The sequence below is a fragment of the Chaetura pelagica genome, unplaced genomic scaffold (assembly GCF_000747805.2).
Source record: "Chaetura pelagica isolate M959 unplaced genomic scaffold, ChaPel_1.0 scaffold364, whole genome shotgun sequence".
Taxonomy (NCBI): domain Eukaryota; kingdom Metazoa; phylum Chordata; class Aves; order Apodiformes; family Apodidae; genus Chaetura; species Chaetura pelagica.
In genome coordinates, this window is record NW_009953089.1 from 1,740,363 (window position 1) to 1,753,492 (window position 13,130).

Consider the following 13,130-nt stretch of genomic DNA (forward strand, 5'->3'; position numbering starts at 1 on the left):
GTTGGCTGCTTCTCCCTATGCTCCCTGCTCCAAGCAGCCTGCTCCAGCACATTGGACAGAGAGGGTTGGCTAACATGGCAAATACACATCCTTCTGGCAGAAAACCTCCCTTTCTCTCCCTGTTGATGCAGCACGTGCTGCTGAATGTGATCACACGTGTTGTGTCAGATGTGCTCTATTACTAAGGACACGGGTGTACATTTTAAACTCAAATCACTGCGTGTGTGCAATATAAACAGAGGTTGTGCAGCACATCCCTGGCAGACATCAGCCCAGCGTGACATCTGATGGTGCAAGGCTGGTCTGCACCCTCTGAGGATTCAGGCTCCAGGTGTAGAAATAGGATTTATGGAATATATGAAATATTTGGACTCAAACACAACGTAGTAAAACACACAGTCCCTACCTTTCAGCAAAACAGGGTCTGTTGCTGTGATGCCATGGAAACTCCAATGCTACAAAGAAAGGCATAGAGTAATGAATCCAAATGCTGGATGTGTGTTCACCTCAGGAAACGGGCAGGTGGCAGAGGGGCAGAACCCAGCCTGCCCAGAGCCCCTCCATGAGAAGTGCCCCACATGCCCATTTGGTCTAGAGATTATTTCACAGGGTTCATAAAACAAATGTGGGGTCTATCAGTGTTCCTCACACCTTAAGGAACAGCCCTGTCTGTTTGAAGCATAGTGAAAGGTAAGAGCAAGGAAGATAAATAGTCTGTCTCCTAGCTACATTCTGCTTGTGGATTGAAGTAGATCAATGCAAATATTTGTGTGTACAGCATGCTCTGGAGCCTGCAAATGCCTGCTGGCAAAGTGCAGGGAAAGGTAAAAGAAAAAGACATGCTTTTCTTTAAAGCAATTATCCTTATATATTAATAATGTCATTTATAAGCACTGTGAGAAGTTGACATACACTGAAGCAGAGGAAAAAAAATTGTGAACGTTTAGTAAAAGGAGAAGGGGGGAAATGTTTGAAGTTTGCCTCTTAGCACTGTGTGTGTACTAAGGCCTGTGTTGTCTGTGCATATGATCCTTGTAGTCTATTTGTTATCCTGTGGGAGTACAGCCCTCGCTGAACTCTGAGATTGAATCCGACAGCCCAAAGAATGCTGCTGTTTGTTGAGGATCAGTCTCTTCCCAGGCATCACCACTGAGTCACACCAATGCCTGGTAGCTGGACCTCACACTGTGTCCCCTTCCCTTACCATGGCACTGAAAGCAAGTGTGAGTTTGCTTATTGCAGTACAACCCATAATTCTGCACTTCAGGGCTTATTTGAAGTTTTGAGGGTCTAATAATGAGAAAGAATGTGTGTATAGGTATATATAGTTGAAATAATTTTTTTTTTCCCTTCTCTGTTGGTGGCATCACTTTTGTCTTGTCTGCAGTTGGTGTTCCTGGGGGCTGCAGGGCTGAGTGAACTTGGTGCAGTATTTTGCTGGTAGCACAGACATCAGTGACAGTTTTCAGGCTTTTCCGAAGTCAGCTGGGAAACTTGTGGCTGAGTTGGATGTTGTTAAGGCAACAGCAGCAAGTGGTCCATCTGTCCTGCAGGACTGGTCCTTCCAGATCCTTCCCAGTGCTGAGACAGAGGGGAAAGAAATACCCTCACTCCCCCAAAAGCTTGGCCACCAACCTGTTTGCCCTTATGGGGAAGGAAGGCAGGAAACCCCCATATTGACCTCTCAGTTTCTTTCCTGCTGGGCATGTGGGAAGAAATTCCCCATCTACCACCCTCTATGCTCCTTCTTTGTAAAGGTGAAACACTGTTCCCTGCCAGTTGTCCCATGCATATCCAGATCAGGGAGAAAAACAAGTGAAGCTGCTCTCACCTTAAGGCCTGGAGCAGCCTTCCAGAGCAAGACAAGACACTTGACCCTGTCTTTTAGCTACCTCTGAGCACTCCTGAGCCAGTAATGTGCTGTGGGCACCTCCTGATGCCTGTTTTCACCATCCGTGTATGAATTGCCTTGGAAGGCATCTCGTCACAAGGGATTCAGGACTTCACTGGAACACTGCTTTTCTGTGCTGAAAATTGTCAGGGTCTCATCACACAGCATGTATCCCATGGTACCATGGAGAGGAACAGCAGTTCTGCGTTGCTGAGACATGCTGCAGGAGGGAAGGAGTGGGATTTTCCAAAAGAGAGCATAGCACAGCTAGAAATAACTGCCTTTTAAGTGGTGACATTTTTATGCATGGAAGAGCTAACTTAGAACATTTTTAGAGGTTTTTATAAATCCCTTTGAGCCCGGTGCCACTGCATGCATCATATGAGGCACCTGTTTTACAGGGGGAAAGTATACAAGCAGTAACTGAATACACTCTTCTTGTACTCTCTCAAACCTTCCCTAAATAGCTCTTTTTACAATTGCAGGTAACGTATGCAAAGGGCAAGTTTGGCTGGGTTTGCATTTCTATCTTGGAAAGAGAAATGGAGTCTGCTTTAAAAAGCAACCCAAAAAACTGCAGTATTCTCTTGCAGGCCTTTTCTGCAGTCATGGGTGTGTCTTAATATCACTGGTTAAATTTTGCAAAACAATGAGCCTCCTTTTTTGACTTTCAGCTCTCTGCAATGGGTTTGGATTATCAGGCTTTAGTTAGGAAAGCCTGATGAAGGTTACGTAGCCAAACACAACATACAAATCAAATTATGGGAGAGATGAATGCAGAGTTGTTAAATTAATTTTGTTTGTTCCAGCCCATTGGAATGTTTTTAACATGAAGAAAATAATTCTCTGTTGTATGGCTGGCCTGGCCAGCACTTTAGGACTGTATTAGCTACATTTGTCTGCGAGTTGCAAACAGGTTTTCTCCGGGCTTGAGTGAGCCCTGAAAGACAAGGCTGGCCAAGATACTGGCTTGTCCCCTGACAGGGGGGATGCAGGCTGATCAGCAGAGCAAAGCCTTTGTCACACTCCCAGGGAGCCCTGCACTTGGCCAGCAGCTGGAAACGCCAGCTGGGGCTGCCCTGTGTCAGGTCACAGGGCTTCCTCCAGATGCACCCGCACCACCCTCCCTCTTCTGCAGGATTTTTTCCACAAGGCAGGAGGCAGCTTGTTTGCCAGGTTCCCACTTCAGGTCACCTGTGACAGGAGAGTGAGGGGATTTTTGATTCCAAGAGGTCCAAGATGTGCCATGCTTAGGGCAGCACCACCTGCTGCCAGGAATGGCCTTGGCCTGAGAACGTGCTTGTCTGTTGAGTGTCTCTGAGATGTAGCCACGGGGCCCTGGAGAGGCTTTTCTGCCTCCAGGAGTCCTGGCACCAGCAGTCTGCTAGCCAGGACACAGGGGCTTTGGTGTCTTGATAGACCTACCCAGAGCCAGTTCAAGTATCCCAGCTCAGTATTGCACTAGATCACAGAAAGACATCCTGAAAGCTCCTTCACTATTTTTTACTATCCCTTAGAATCTGAATTTAAAGAGAGCCATTAGTAACATTTTTTATATGAAGAGCTGAGATGTGCTTTTTCAATGTGAAATGATGCTGGTTGTTGGAGTCAGTTCTTTTTTTTTTTCTCAAGCAATCATGAATTAACACCTGTTTTTTCTTTTTCCTTATTTAGCCTGATTTAAAAAATAATAATAATAAAAGAAAGCAGAAGAAAATCTTTTATTTCTCTTTAGTGTGTCCATATTCAATTCAGAGGAAGGTGCAAACTTGTCCCTCCCTATCCCAACTTTTTTCTGCATTTCTTTTTGCCCTTCAACTGCACATTTTGCAAAATCAGTAGAGGTTCTTTAGCATCTAAAAACAAAAGCAAAGCAAGGAGCCTGCAACTCTTTTAATCTTTCAAAAATCCAAAGCACATAGAGTATTGAAAGGCAAATTAGATCTCTGGACAATGCCAGTTGTTTTATAGATGGCCAAATCATTACACCTTTTTTCCTTGCCTTTCAGACATTTGCTACATTATTATGTATCTCTTTAATTAAAACATCAAATTGAATTATTGGATCAAATGTTTTTTTATTCTGTTGTATCCTGAGCAGGTTTTGTTTAATTTAATAAAACCGTATGTTTCATTTTATAAAAAAAAAATCCTTTTTTTGCCCATTCTTAAGCTATTTTAAAAAAATTAAGTGTCTGAATATAAAAGGTTGGTTATTACTTAATTACAGCAGGCAGTGCTTGTGCCTTGGAGTAATTGGAACAAAGTCATTCTAAGTCACGAAAATTTTGTAATACTTAGTGTGAAATAGCAGTATTGTAAATTCAGTCTCTTTCAGCTGGCTGTGAGTGAGGTTTGTCCTCATCAAAATGTGTCTCAGTGAAGTCACTGGCATCGCTCAGCTGCTGGAAGGTGCTCATGATCAGGGTGCAGGGTCAGGGAGTGGTCTCCTAAGTTTGAGCCCTGTGAGTCTCCTATTTACCCTTGGGAAATACCCACTTCTTCCCTCTGGCATGAGCTATTCCAAATGGCATCGAAGCTGGCAGCAGTCACATGGAAGAGAGAACGTGCCAGTCCCCTGTCCCTAGGGGGGCTTGGTGTCCTTGTCTGAAAACCAACTGGCTGGCCATGGTTCGGAGGGGCAATGCAATCAAGGCAGTTCTCTCTGTCTCTCATGAATGTTACCTGGTAGAATTATTTCTAAAATGGTTTAATGCATAATTACTTTAGGTATATACATCTCCGCATGTCCTCCTGGAGGAGGAGGACTGAGCAGTACTTCAAGGTCCAGATAGTCCTTCACCCTGCACTCCCATCTCTGATAGGATTTGCTTGGGTGGAACGGTAAAGGCTGGCCTGGTATTTTAAGCATAATTCTGTGATGACAAAAGGCTTCAAAGGGGGCAATTATGATTTATTTGTGCAGTTATCAATAAACAGTGAGAATTGATCTGCCTATGGTGGAAAGAGGTGAGCATGGAGAGGCATACCAAGGCTCAGGAAGCTCAGTAAACACTGACAACAGTGACTGTTTTCAGCTGTGCCCTCTTAACTGGACAAAGATAATTAGAGGTCTGGGGCACCTCTCCTAGGAAGACAGCCTGAGAGAGCTGGGAGAAGAGAGGGCTCCAGGGAGACCTTGAAGCACCTTCCAGTATCTGAAGGGGGTCGACAAGAAAGCCAGAGAGGGGCTTTTTACGAGAGCTTGTAGTAATAGGAAAAAGAGTAATGGCTTTAAACTGGAAGAGGGGAGATTTAGGTTAGACATTAGGAATAAATCCTTCATGGAAGGGTCGTGAGACATGGGAACAGGTTGCCCAGGGAAGTTGTGGCTGCCCCATCCCTGGAAGCGTTCAAGGACAGGTTGGATGAGACTTTAAGCAAGCTGGACAACTGGGAGGTGTCCCTGCCCATGCAGTAGGGTTGGAACTAAATGTTAGGGTCCCTTCCAACCCAAACCATGCAATGATCCTATGATTATCACTACTCATGGCAGGAACAAACACCAAAGATCTTTCTTCTCCAATTGTATGTCTGCAATGTATGTTCCCTTGTTCAGCCTAGCTACAAAATGTGAGTTATAACTGCACAAATACATTTGACAACTATTTTTCTATTGTACTGGTAATAGTGGTGTTTACAGCGTTTAATCATTTTTATTTAGGAACTGTAGCTATTTCTGTAATGTAACAGCAGAGATCCATGACCAACCTGCAAGTCTAGGCACAGGAATAGACATTTCTCCCCTTCAATGTTGCCAGGACTCTTTGGAACTAAAATAATGGCCAAATATACAGGCAGTCAGATACCTGCAGAGCACAAACAAGCTGAATGTGTTGGCTTTAAATGGAAATGTCGTATTGGGAAAAATAATTCTGCAAACAGTGTCAGTGTGCTAGGCTGGGTGACACTTTGACTTTGCCTGGCAGAAGAGACCAGCTCCTTTGCCACTGCACATGTATTTAGGTATCATTGCAAGTGATTTTGCTTGGTTCAGAGTTTATATTGGGAAAGAGAATGTGAGAATCTGTCGTGAAGTGTGTATTTTAAACATGATTTTTGAAGCTTGGGAAAGATCTATAGTTGGCAAGTGCATGATGGACTTTTTCGACAGCATTTGAGTGCCATCTAGTGTTCTTCATTAGTACCCTGACCTTTGCATTTCCATGGCTTGAAAAGCGTTACCTTCAGCTGTGTGTGCCCCACTCTTGAACTGTACGGGCTGGTTTTGCAGCTGGGCTTGATCTACCTTGGAGAAGTTCGGGTTTTGGCATCTACAGGAAGCAGAAGCCACGTTTTTCAGGCTGGTCAAGCTGTTCCTGCTGGCATCCCCACCGACTTCAGTTTGGGTGAGAAGTGACTTGTGCCTCTTGGCTGCAGGCAAGGTGAGGGAGGCATGAGTTTGGGAGGCTGGCTGGAGGGTTCCACTGAGTGTTAGGAGAAGGAGATGGCCAAGGGCCATCAAATGCCACTCTTCCCTGTGCTGGGAATATGTTGCTGACAAACAGTTGAGAATCTATGCAGGAAAATATAGAGAAAGGGAGAATAAAATAACTTCTGCTCACGTGCAAAAATGTACTAGGTTAAGAGGAAAATATTTACTTACCCAGCAGTGTCATATTTTCAGAAGTTCAATCTATTTTCCAGGGCCTGCAGACTGGACACTGGAGTATTTACCCTTTCATTGTGCAGACTGCACACTGGAGTATTTACCCTTTCATATGGCAGGAGATTGTAGGCCAGGGAAACTGGGGCTCAGGTTGATTGGACTTCTTATGTTCCAGTGCAGAGCTCTTAAGTGACCAAGTTAAAGTGTATATGCAAATGTCAGGATAGAAAATAAGAGTTAAGCAACCTGCCCGCAGAGAATGGTTTGCCTCACTTTTACTCTGGAGAGCAGAAAGCAGCTCCAGGTGGTGTTAAATCCCATTGGTCTCAGTGGATTGCAGTTTAAGCTATTACTGCAAGCAAGGGCATTAAAGAAAAAACCTGGCTCTTGGAATGAGGCGCAGTTCTTCCTACTTGTTTTCTCTCAGTTGTTTACAAGACCTTCATATTTTTTTCCCTTCTGTTTTTCAGCTTGCAGCACTCCCCCGGTCAACATGAAAGTGCAGCCTGTGAACAGGACAGCATTACTTGTAACCTGGAACCAGCCAGAAACCATCTACCACCCTCCAATCATGAACTACATGATCTCATATAGCTGGACTAAAAATGAAGATGAAAAGGAGAAGACTTTCACCAAGGACAGTGACAAGGACCTGGTAAAACCACAGCAGCAACCCCAGACATATGTATCAAGCTGTCCTTATATTGTTGTTTTCACAGTAGAAGGAATTAGAGGAGGAAAGCAGTTGTTACCTTGCAGACAGACTAGTGTTTGATTCACAATTAATTGCTATGAAAATGTTCCCCATTAGCTGAACTTTGCCTTACAGGCTGCCCAAAACACTGGAGTGTGAATCTATAGTTTATGTGAGTGCATGAAAGACAAAATCTGCAGACGCTTTTTCACATACTATTGTTGAGAAGCAGCTGGCTTGGGAAATAGTTAGACTCCAAATACCTTTTGGCTTGTGTTCAGCTCACAGATTTTCATATTACAAGCCTGATGCCCCAGAATCTGTTCCTGGGCTCATGCTTTTCCCTGTGCATAGCCCCTTACAGACTTTGGAGCAGTTTCTCATCAGTAAGTGCTGCCAGCGGTAGGAGCTGCACGGTCAGGGCTAGAAGGTTATTACAGAGTGGCCCTGTATGAGCACTACCTATGTCTGGCAGTGGGAGAAAAAGAGGGAAGAGCGAGACAGTTCCAGCACAGATGGAAACACCAATCTTTTTCCTCCATTTAGGATTTGATGTGCTTGTCATTCTTCTCTAAGAGGAAGCAACTATTGTACTGGTCTTTAACATTGGCTGCACATAAAATCAAAGTGACATATTCAGGCTTGAAAGGCCTCCGTTTATTGTTAATCAAAGAAAGCCACTAGAATAATGAAATCAGTAATTGTATATGCACATGAAAAATGCAACAGCACAGAGTGTTATTCCTAAAGACTTACTGTATTTTTTTTTTTCAAATACATGGTCCTCTGAGCCCATTCAATCAGTTGTACAATAATACTTTTCTTATTCCCTTAGATGGAGATTATTTTACTCCATTTCCATTTATATTTTCAATTTCCCCACTAGACATTGTTATCTGGGTCACATTAGGGAACGATGTGCCTCACAAAATCAGAAAGAAATCTATTAAAAGGCACCCAGGGTTATGATGTATTATAACCTCTCTCTTGTCATAACTTCACACTCTTAGGGGAGACTTTTTTTTGGGGGTGTGGGGGGAGGGCTGTAAGGAGAAGAGCTTTAATCAGCAAAAATGAGGTGGGCACAGTGACAGCATCCTGTTTTATATAAAAGAAATAATTAAAAGTGCAGGGGATGTGATGGAGTGATAGCTTGGAAATAAATTGCAATGAGACCCTTTGCTGTGCAGCAGAGCTTGGAGGTTAAGAAAGCAATGATAGCTTAGTATATTTTAGGGGTAAACGAAGAAGGAAACTCTTTTTCAGGGGAAAGTGCAATTGCTTTCAGTGCTCTGGCAGAAGCAGCTGGGTTATCCCATCTTGAAACAGAGCTAGACAGTGTTTTGCTAGAGATCACTGGTATTTGAAGAGACCCACAAAGCTCCTGCTGCTGACTGTGCAAGACATGAACTGATGTGATCATGGACTAAGGCTGGGAAGCAGCTGTCTCAGGTGCTAAAGCATGCAGGGACATCCCAGACCAGGGTGCCAAGCCATCATATTGCACAGGCCAACCAGCATCAAACTGCCATAGTCAGTTTCTTGCAAAATAGTCAGTTTGGACATACAGTGACTTTTCTGGGCTTATCCCAGATCTCGGACTTGGATCTCCACCTATAAAAATCTCATTGTAATTCCTGTAAAGCCAAATGATTTGAGATTTAGGGTTTTCAAAGTAGAGCAGAGACTTTCAGGCATGAAGAGTAGATGTGGGAGGTGGTAACTTTTTTTTTCTCATGGGCAGAGTCAGCAGAGTCTGGGTGCACCACTTGTATCCCAGGGAAGTCCTTTGTCTTTGACTTTGCCAGGAGCCCAGTGAATATTTCTGTGTAGGAAGAAGTTTGTCTTACATGGCAGAAATGTCCTGTGTTAGCACAATGCTTTATATATTTCAAACTGATCGTGGACAGTACTATGGGGGTAAAAAACTGAATAATATCTATTTTTTTTAAACAGAAGGCCATCATTAGCCATGTCTCACCTGACATCCTTTATCTGTTCAGAGTTCAAGCAGTTTGCCGAAATGAAATGCGTAGTGACTTTAGCCAGACTATGCTCTTTCAAGGTAAAAAACCACATACATATTTTTACATTGTGACTCTTCATGTGTTTAACATTTTCTTTGCACGGTGCAATATGGTGTGGAGTGGTTTCAGAAGATGTTTGAATGCATGTAGACAATGTTGATTTCAGATTGTGGCCAGTGATTTTATCGGAGTCCTGTTTCTAGTGATGAGGGTTTGCCTGTGCCTCTCTGCTTGCAGAGCTCGTTAGATTTTAGAATTCAGAGCTTTCCTTGGTGCTAGTTTTCTAAAATTAATCAAGAGACTGCTTATGTATCAGAGGCACAGCTATAGCAGAATGTGAGTTTGATCAGTGTCTGTTTTTGTAAAGAGGAAAGGAGATCAGTCCTACCTAACGCGCTGTTATTCTTTGTTTCTTAGCTAACACTACTCGAATTTTCGAGGGAACCAGAATTGTGAAAACAGGAGTGGTAAGTGGTGGCCGTCAATCCCTGCGGCGGGAATTCGGGTCTCCGTTCCCAGCAGGTGGCAGCACGGGGTTGTGAATCTGTGGCAGGACTGGGCTGTCCTGGGGGGTGCTTGTTCTCACCCACCACAAAAGGTTTTAGAACATACCTAAAATAATCGAGAGGGTTTGGTTTTCTAGCCTCGTGTCCCAGGAGACTTTGACCACTGGTGGATCAAGCATTAAAAATTCTTCCCAAATATATAGTGAACTCATTTAGAGGATATTTGTAATCTTAATGATGATAAATAAATTTCATTTATTAACTGTACAACTAGAAGTATATGCAACAGGAATAAGGCTTCATGCACAGCACTTCTACTCTTCTGGTGTTTTTATGATATCTGCTATTGTATGAATGAAGTTCTTTGTTTTAATTTTAATTCAAGTGAGACTAACAAGTCACTGAAGCTCACCTCTGTATTCCAGAATCAGAAATGTTTTTACATTTACTGTAAAACTGGAATACATTGTTTCAGTTTTGAAAGCACCTTACTGAGTTATTTAATATAAATTATCCATAACTGAAATTCTTGGCATTCAGTACACTAAGTTGTTCAGTCAAATTTATGGACTGAATTCATACTATTGAATTTACTCTAAGTACATTGCTTCTGGCTTCATTCTGTTCCAGGTTGATACACTCCCTGGTAAGCAAGTAACGCATGCAAAGCTTGAATTCGAATGATTAATGTTTGTTTAATGATGTATAGAGGTGTTCTACACATATAAAATCTGCTGTCGAATTTTAACATCAGTCCAGCTTTGAGAATGTACATGCCAGCAAAAAGCAAATCTCACAGTGCCTTAGGGATTCATACTGATAAGTATCGGAAAGTTTTGATGCTTATTTAAAATTTTGGCTTGAAATCTCTAAAGCACAGGTTTTTTCCTGAGATCTCAGGTTCTCTGTGATTGCAGCTGATAAAAAAAAAAACACAAAAAAACCCATAAGAAGCAGCCTTTCTTGGTTTGCTGCAGCATTTCAACTACATGGTCTGACTGAAACTGGGAATAGCAGAGAGGTGCAGATGTAACTGTTAAGTTACAAATTCAGTTCCAGAAATAAATATTTTGCAGTTTTCCTCAAGGTTCAGTAGCACCTATTTAATCCTTGCTTGTCTTTATCTGACATGTACCTTGATAGCTAATGCTTCTCTTGCTGATTAATTCAGTAATGTAAAACATTTTTCAGTAAGTCAGAGAGTCAGAGTGTGGTCAGTGTCCACGCAGAACTGCTGACCCTGGCTTTTCCACAGAATTACTCCTTGTCCTTGGCCAACTCACCTAACTTCAGCATCTTTTTCCACACTTAATTTAAGAATTACTTGTCTAGGTATACATATCAAGGGTTTTTCCTTGCAGAAGAGTGTATACATGTGTGCACAGCGACCCATGGGTGAACATGCATGCAACAAGCTGACCTTGTTAGAATAACAGTGGCAGGTTGAAGAGGATGCAAAGTCCATGAGCCATGGTTCATCCCCTGTTTCCTCTCAGCTGCCCGTGGGAAGTGGCTCTGTCTCACTGACAGTGGCTGGAGACTTGTACAGGGAAAGCCAAGACTATACACGGGTACTTCAGCCTAGTGGTGCTGGTAGAGGTCCTGGTGTCTTGCCAAATGGCTCCTGATGCCCTCCAAGTCCTTCACGAGTGCTCAACTCTCTGTGCTGCAGGTCATTTCTAATGAAAGCCATGCATCACTACAGCACCAGTCTTTAAGAGAATAATGCTGATGGATAAACTAAGGCAATAAAAACTGCACCATTTGAGGCCTGCACAACGTGTGTGGGAAGAGCAGACCCACCAGCAGTGGATGCACACATTGGCAGCACAGCCTTTATTTTGGGACAGCCTTTATGTAACGCTGTATTCTTAAACTTCTGTATTCTGAGAATTAAAGCACTTTGAATAATGCAGCTAAAGTCATTAAACTCCTTTACATCCTCCTCACCCCTGAGAGGAAACATTACTCACAAGTCTCCAGTGAGGTGGGTGGAGAAGTTTCCGCTGTAAAATCAAGATAAGGATATAAAGATTTTTTGGGTGATAATGGTTGTTTGGAAGCAGTGAATGCAGGGAGGTTTCCTCTCTTCATCGTTTGCTGTGTAGCTCTGTGGCATGTCCTGTTCCTGGCTTGGCCCTGTGTCCGGCTGGTTTAAGTCTCTCATTTTAAGAGACTAGCAGCCAGCATGGCATGGATGTGGAAAGGGAGGGAAAAGCAAAATAAAAATTACCCCAGCTAGCGTGTCAGGGCCCTTGCTGATGCTCTCTGCTGTGTTTTCTTCCCTTGTGCTGCTGGTGACCTCCTCAAGCCCACGGCCTCTCCTGCCTCCTCAGCCGACATGGCTCCCATCAGCTCCGGCTCCTCCACCTGGACATCCTCAGGGCTCCCCTTCTCCTTCGTGTCCATGGCCACAGGGATGGGGCCTTCCTCCAGCGGCAGCCAGGCCACCGTGGCCTCGGTGGTGACCAGCACCTTGCTGGCAGGGCTGGGCTTCAGCGGCGGTGGCATCTCCTCCTTCCCCAGCAGCGTGTGGCCCACCCGGCTCCCTGCGGGGGCTTCTCCCAGCAAGCAGCCCGTGGTGGCAGGCACAGAGGCGGGTGGCCCCCCCCGCTCGGCGCTGACGAAGGATGGCGAGGGAGCCGAGGAGGGGGAGAAGGATGAGAAGAGTGAAAGTGAGGATGGGGAGCGGGAGCACGAGGAAGAGGAAGAAAAGGACGCCGAGAAGAAGAAGAACAGGGCGACGGCAGCCGGGGAGGCGCGCAATAGCACGGAGCCCAGCGAGGCCACGGCTTCCCCCAACCGGACTGCCGAGGAGGAGGGAAATAAAACCATAGCGGGCGAAGAGCCGAACCAAAATGTTGCCCCCACGGCTGGAGGGGTCAAGGAGAAGAGCTTTGCTGAAGGAGGAACTCAGCCCCAGCCGCTCCCTTCCACCCAAGTGCCACCAGCGTTCACTGATGAACTGTACCTGGGAAAGATCCCAAGGAGACCAGAGGCAACAAGAAAACCTCCTCCAAAGGAGGACAGGTTTTCAGAGGAATACCCCTCAGATAACAAATTCATCACCATTAACCCAGGTGAGTGACCTCCAGGGAAACTGTTTTTACCAGTGTAAGACTGTTGGAAAATTACACAATCCGAATTCCTTCATGATTTCCAGTAGATAAAACATTATTGTGGTTCATCTGATGGGCAGGTCATCGCAGGATCCAACCCACAAATTGTTATTGGGGGGAGCAGGAGGGGAAGAATCATCCTTATATTTTATGGGGCCAGAGTCATGTTTCTAGTGCTGCTTCCCAGGAGAGAAAACTTGGAAAAGTGTTAACTCCCAACATACTGCATTAAGCATTTTGTTTTTAAAAAAAAAATAAGCGAGGGAAATGCAGAGAACTATAGC

At 44.2% G+C, this 13,130-nt stretch overlaps 1 protein-coding gene across 1 annotated transcript in view; it reads left to right on the forward strand.

The window, feature by feature from the left end:
* The window catches only part of PTPRG (protein tyrosine phosphatase, receptor type, G), a gene marked incomplete at its 5' end in the record, with an annotated part of 313,696 nt that overhangs the window by 223,520 nt on the left and 77,046 nt on the right, over positions 1-13,130 (forward strand). Inside the window, 4 exon segments of the mRNA XM_009997037.1 lie at positions 6,971-7,155; positions 9,151-9,259; positions 9,639-9,688; positions 12,039-12,807. Of these exon segments, the coding sequence (XP_009995339.1) occupies positions 6,971-7,155; positions 9,151-9,259; positions 9,639-9,688; positions 12,039-12,807 (1,113 nt within the window).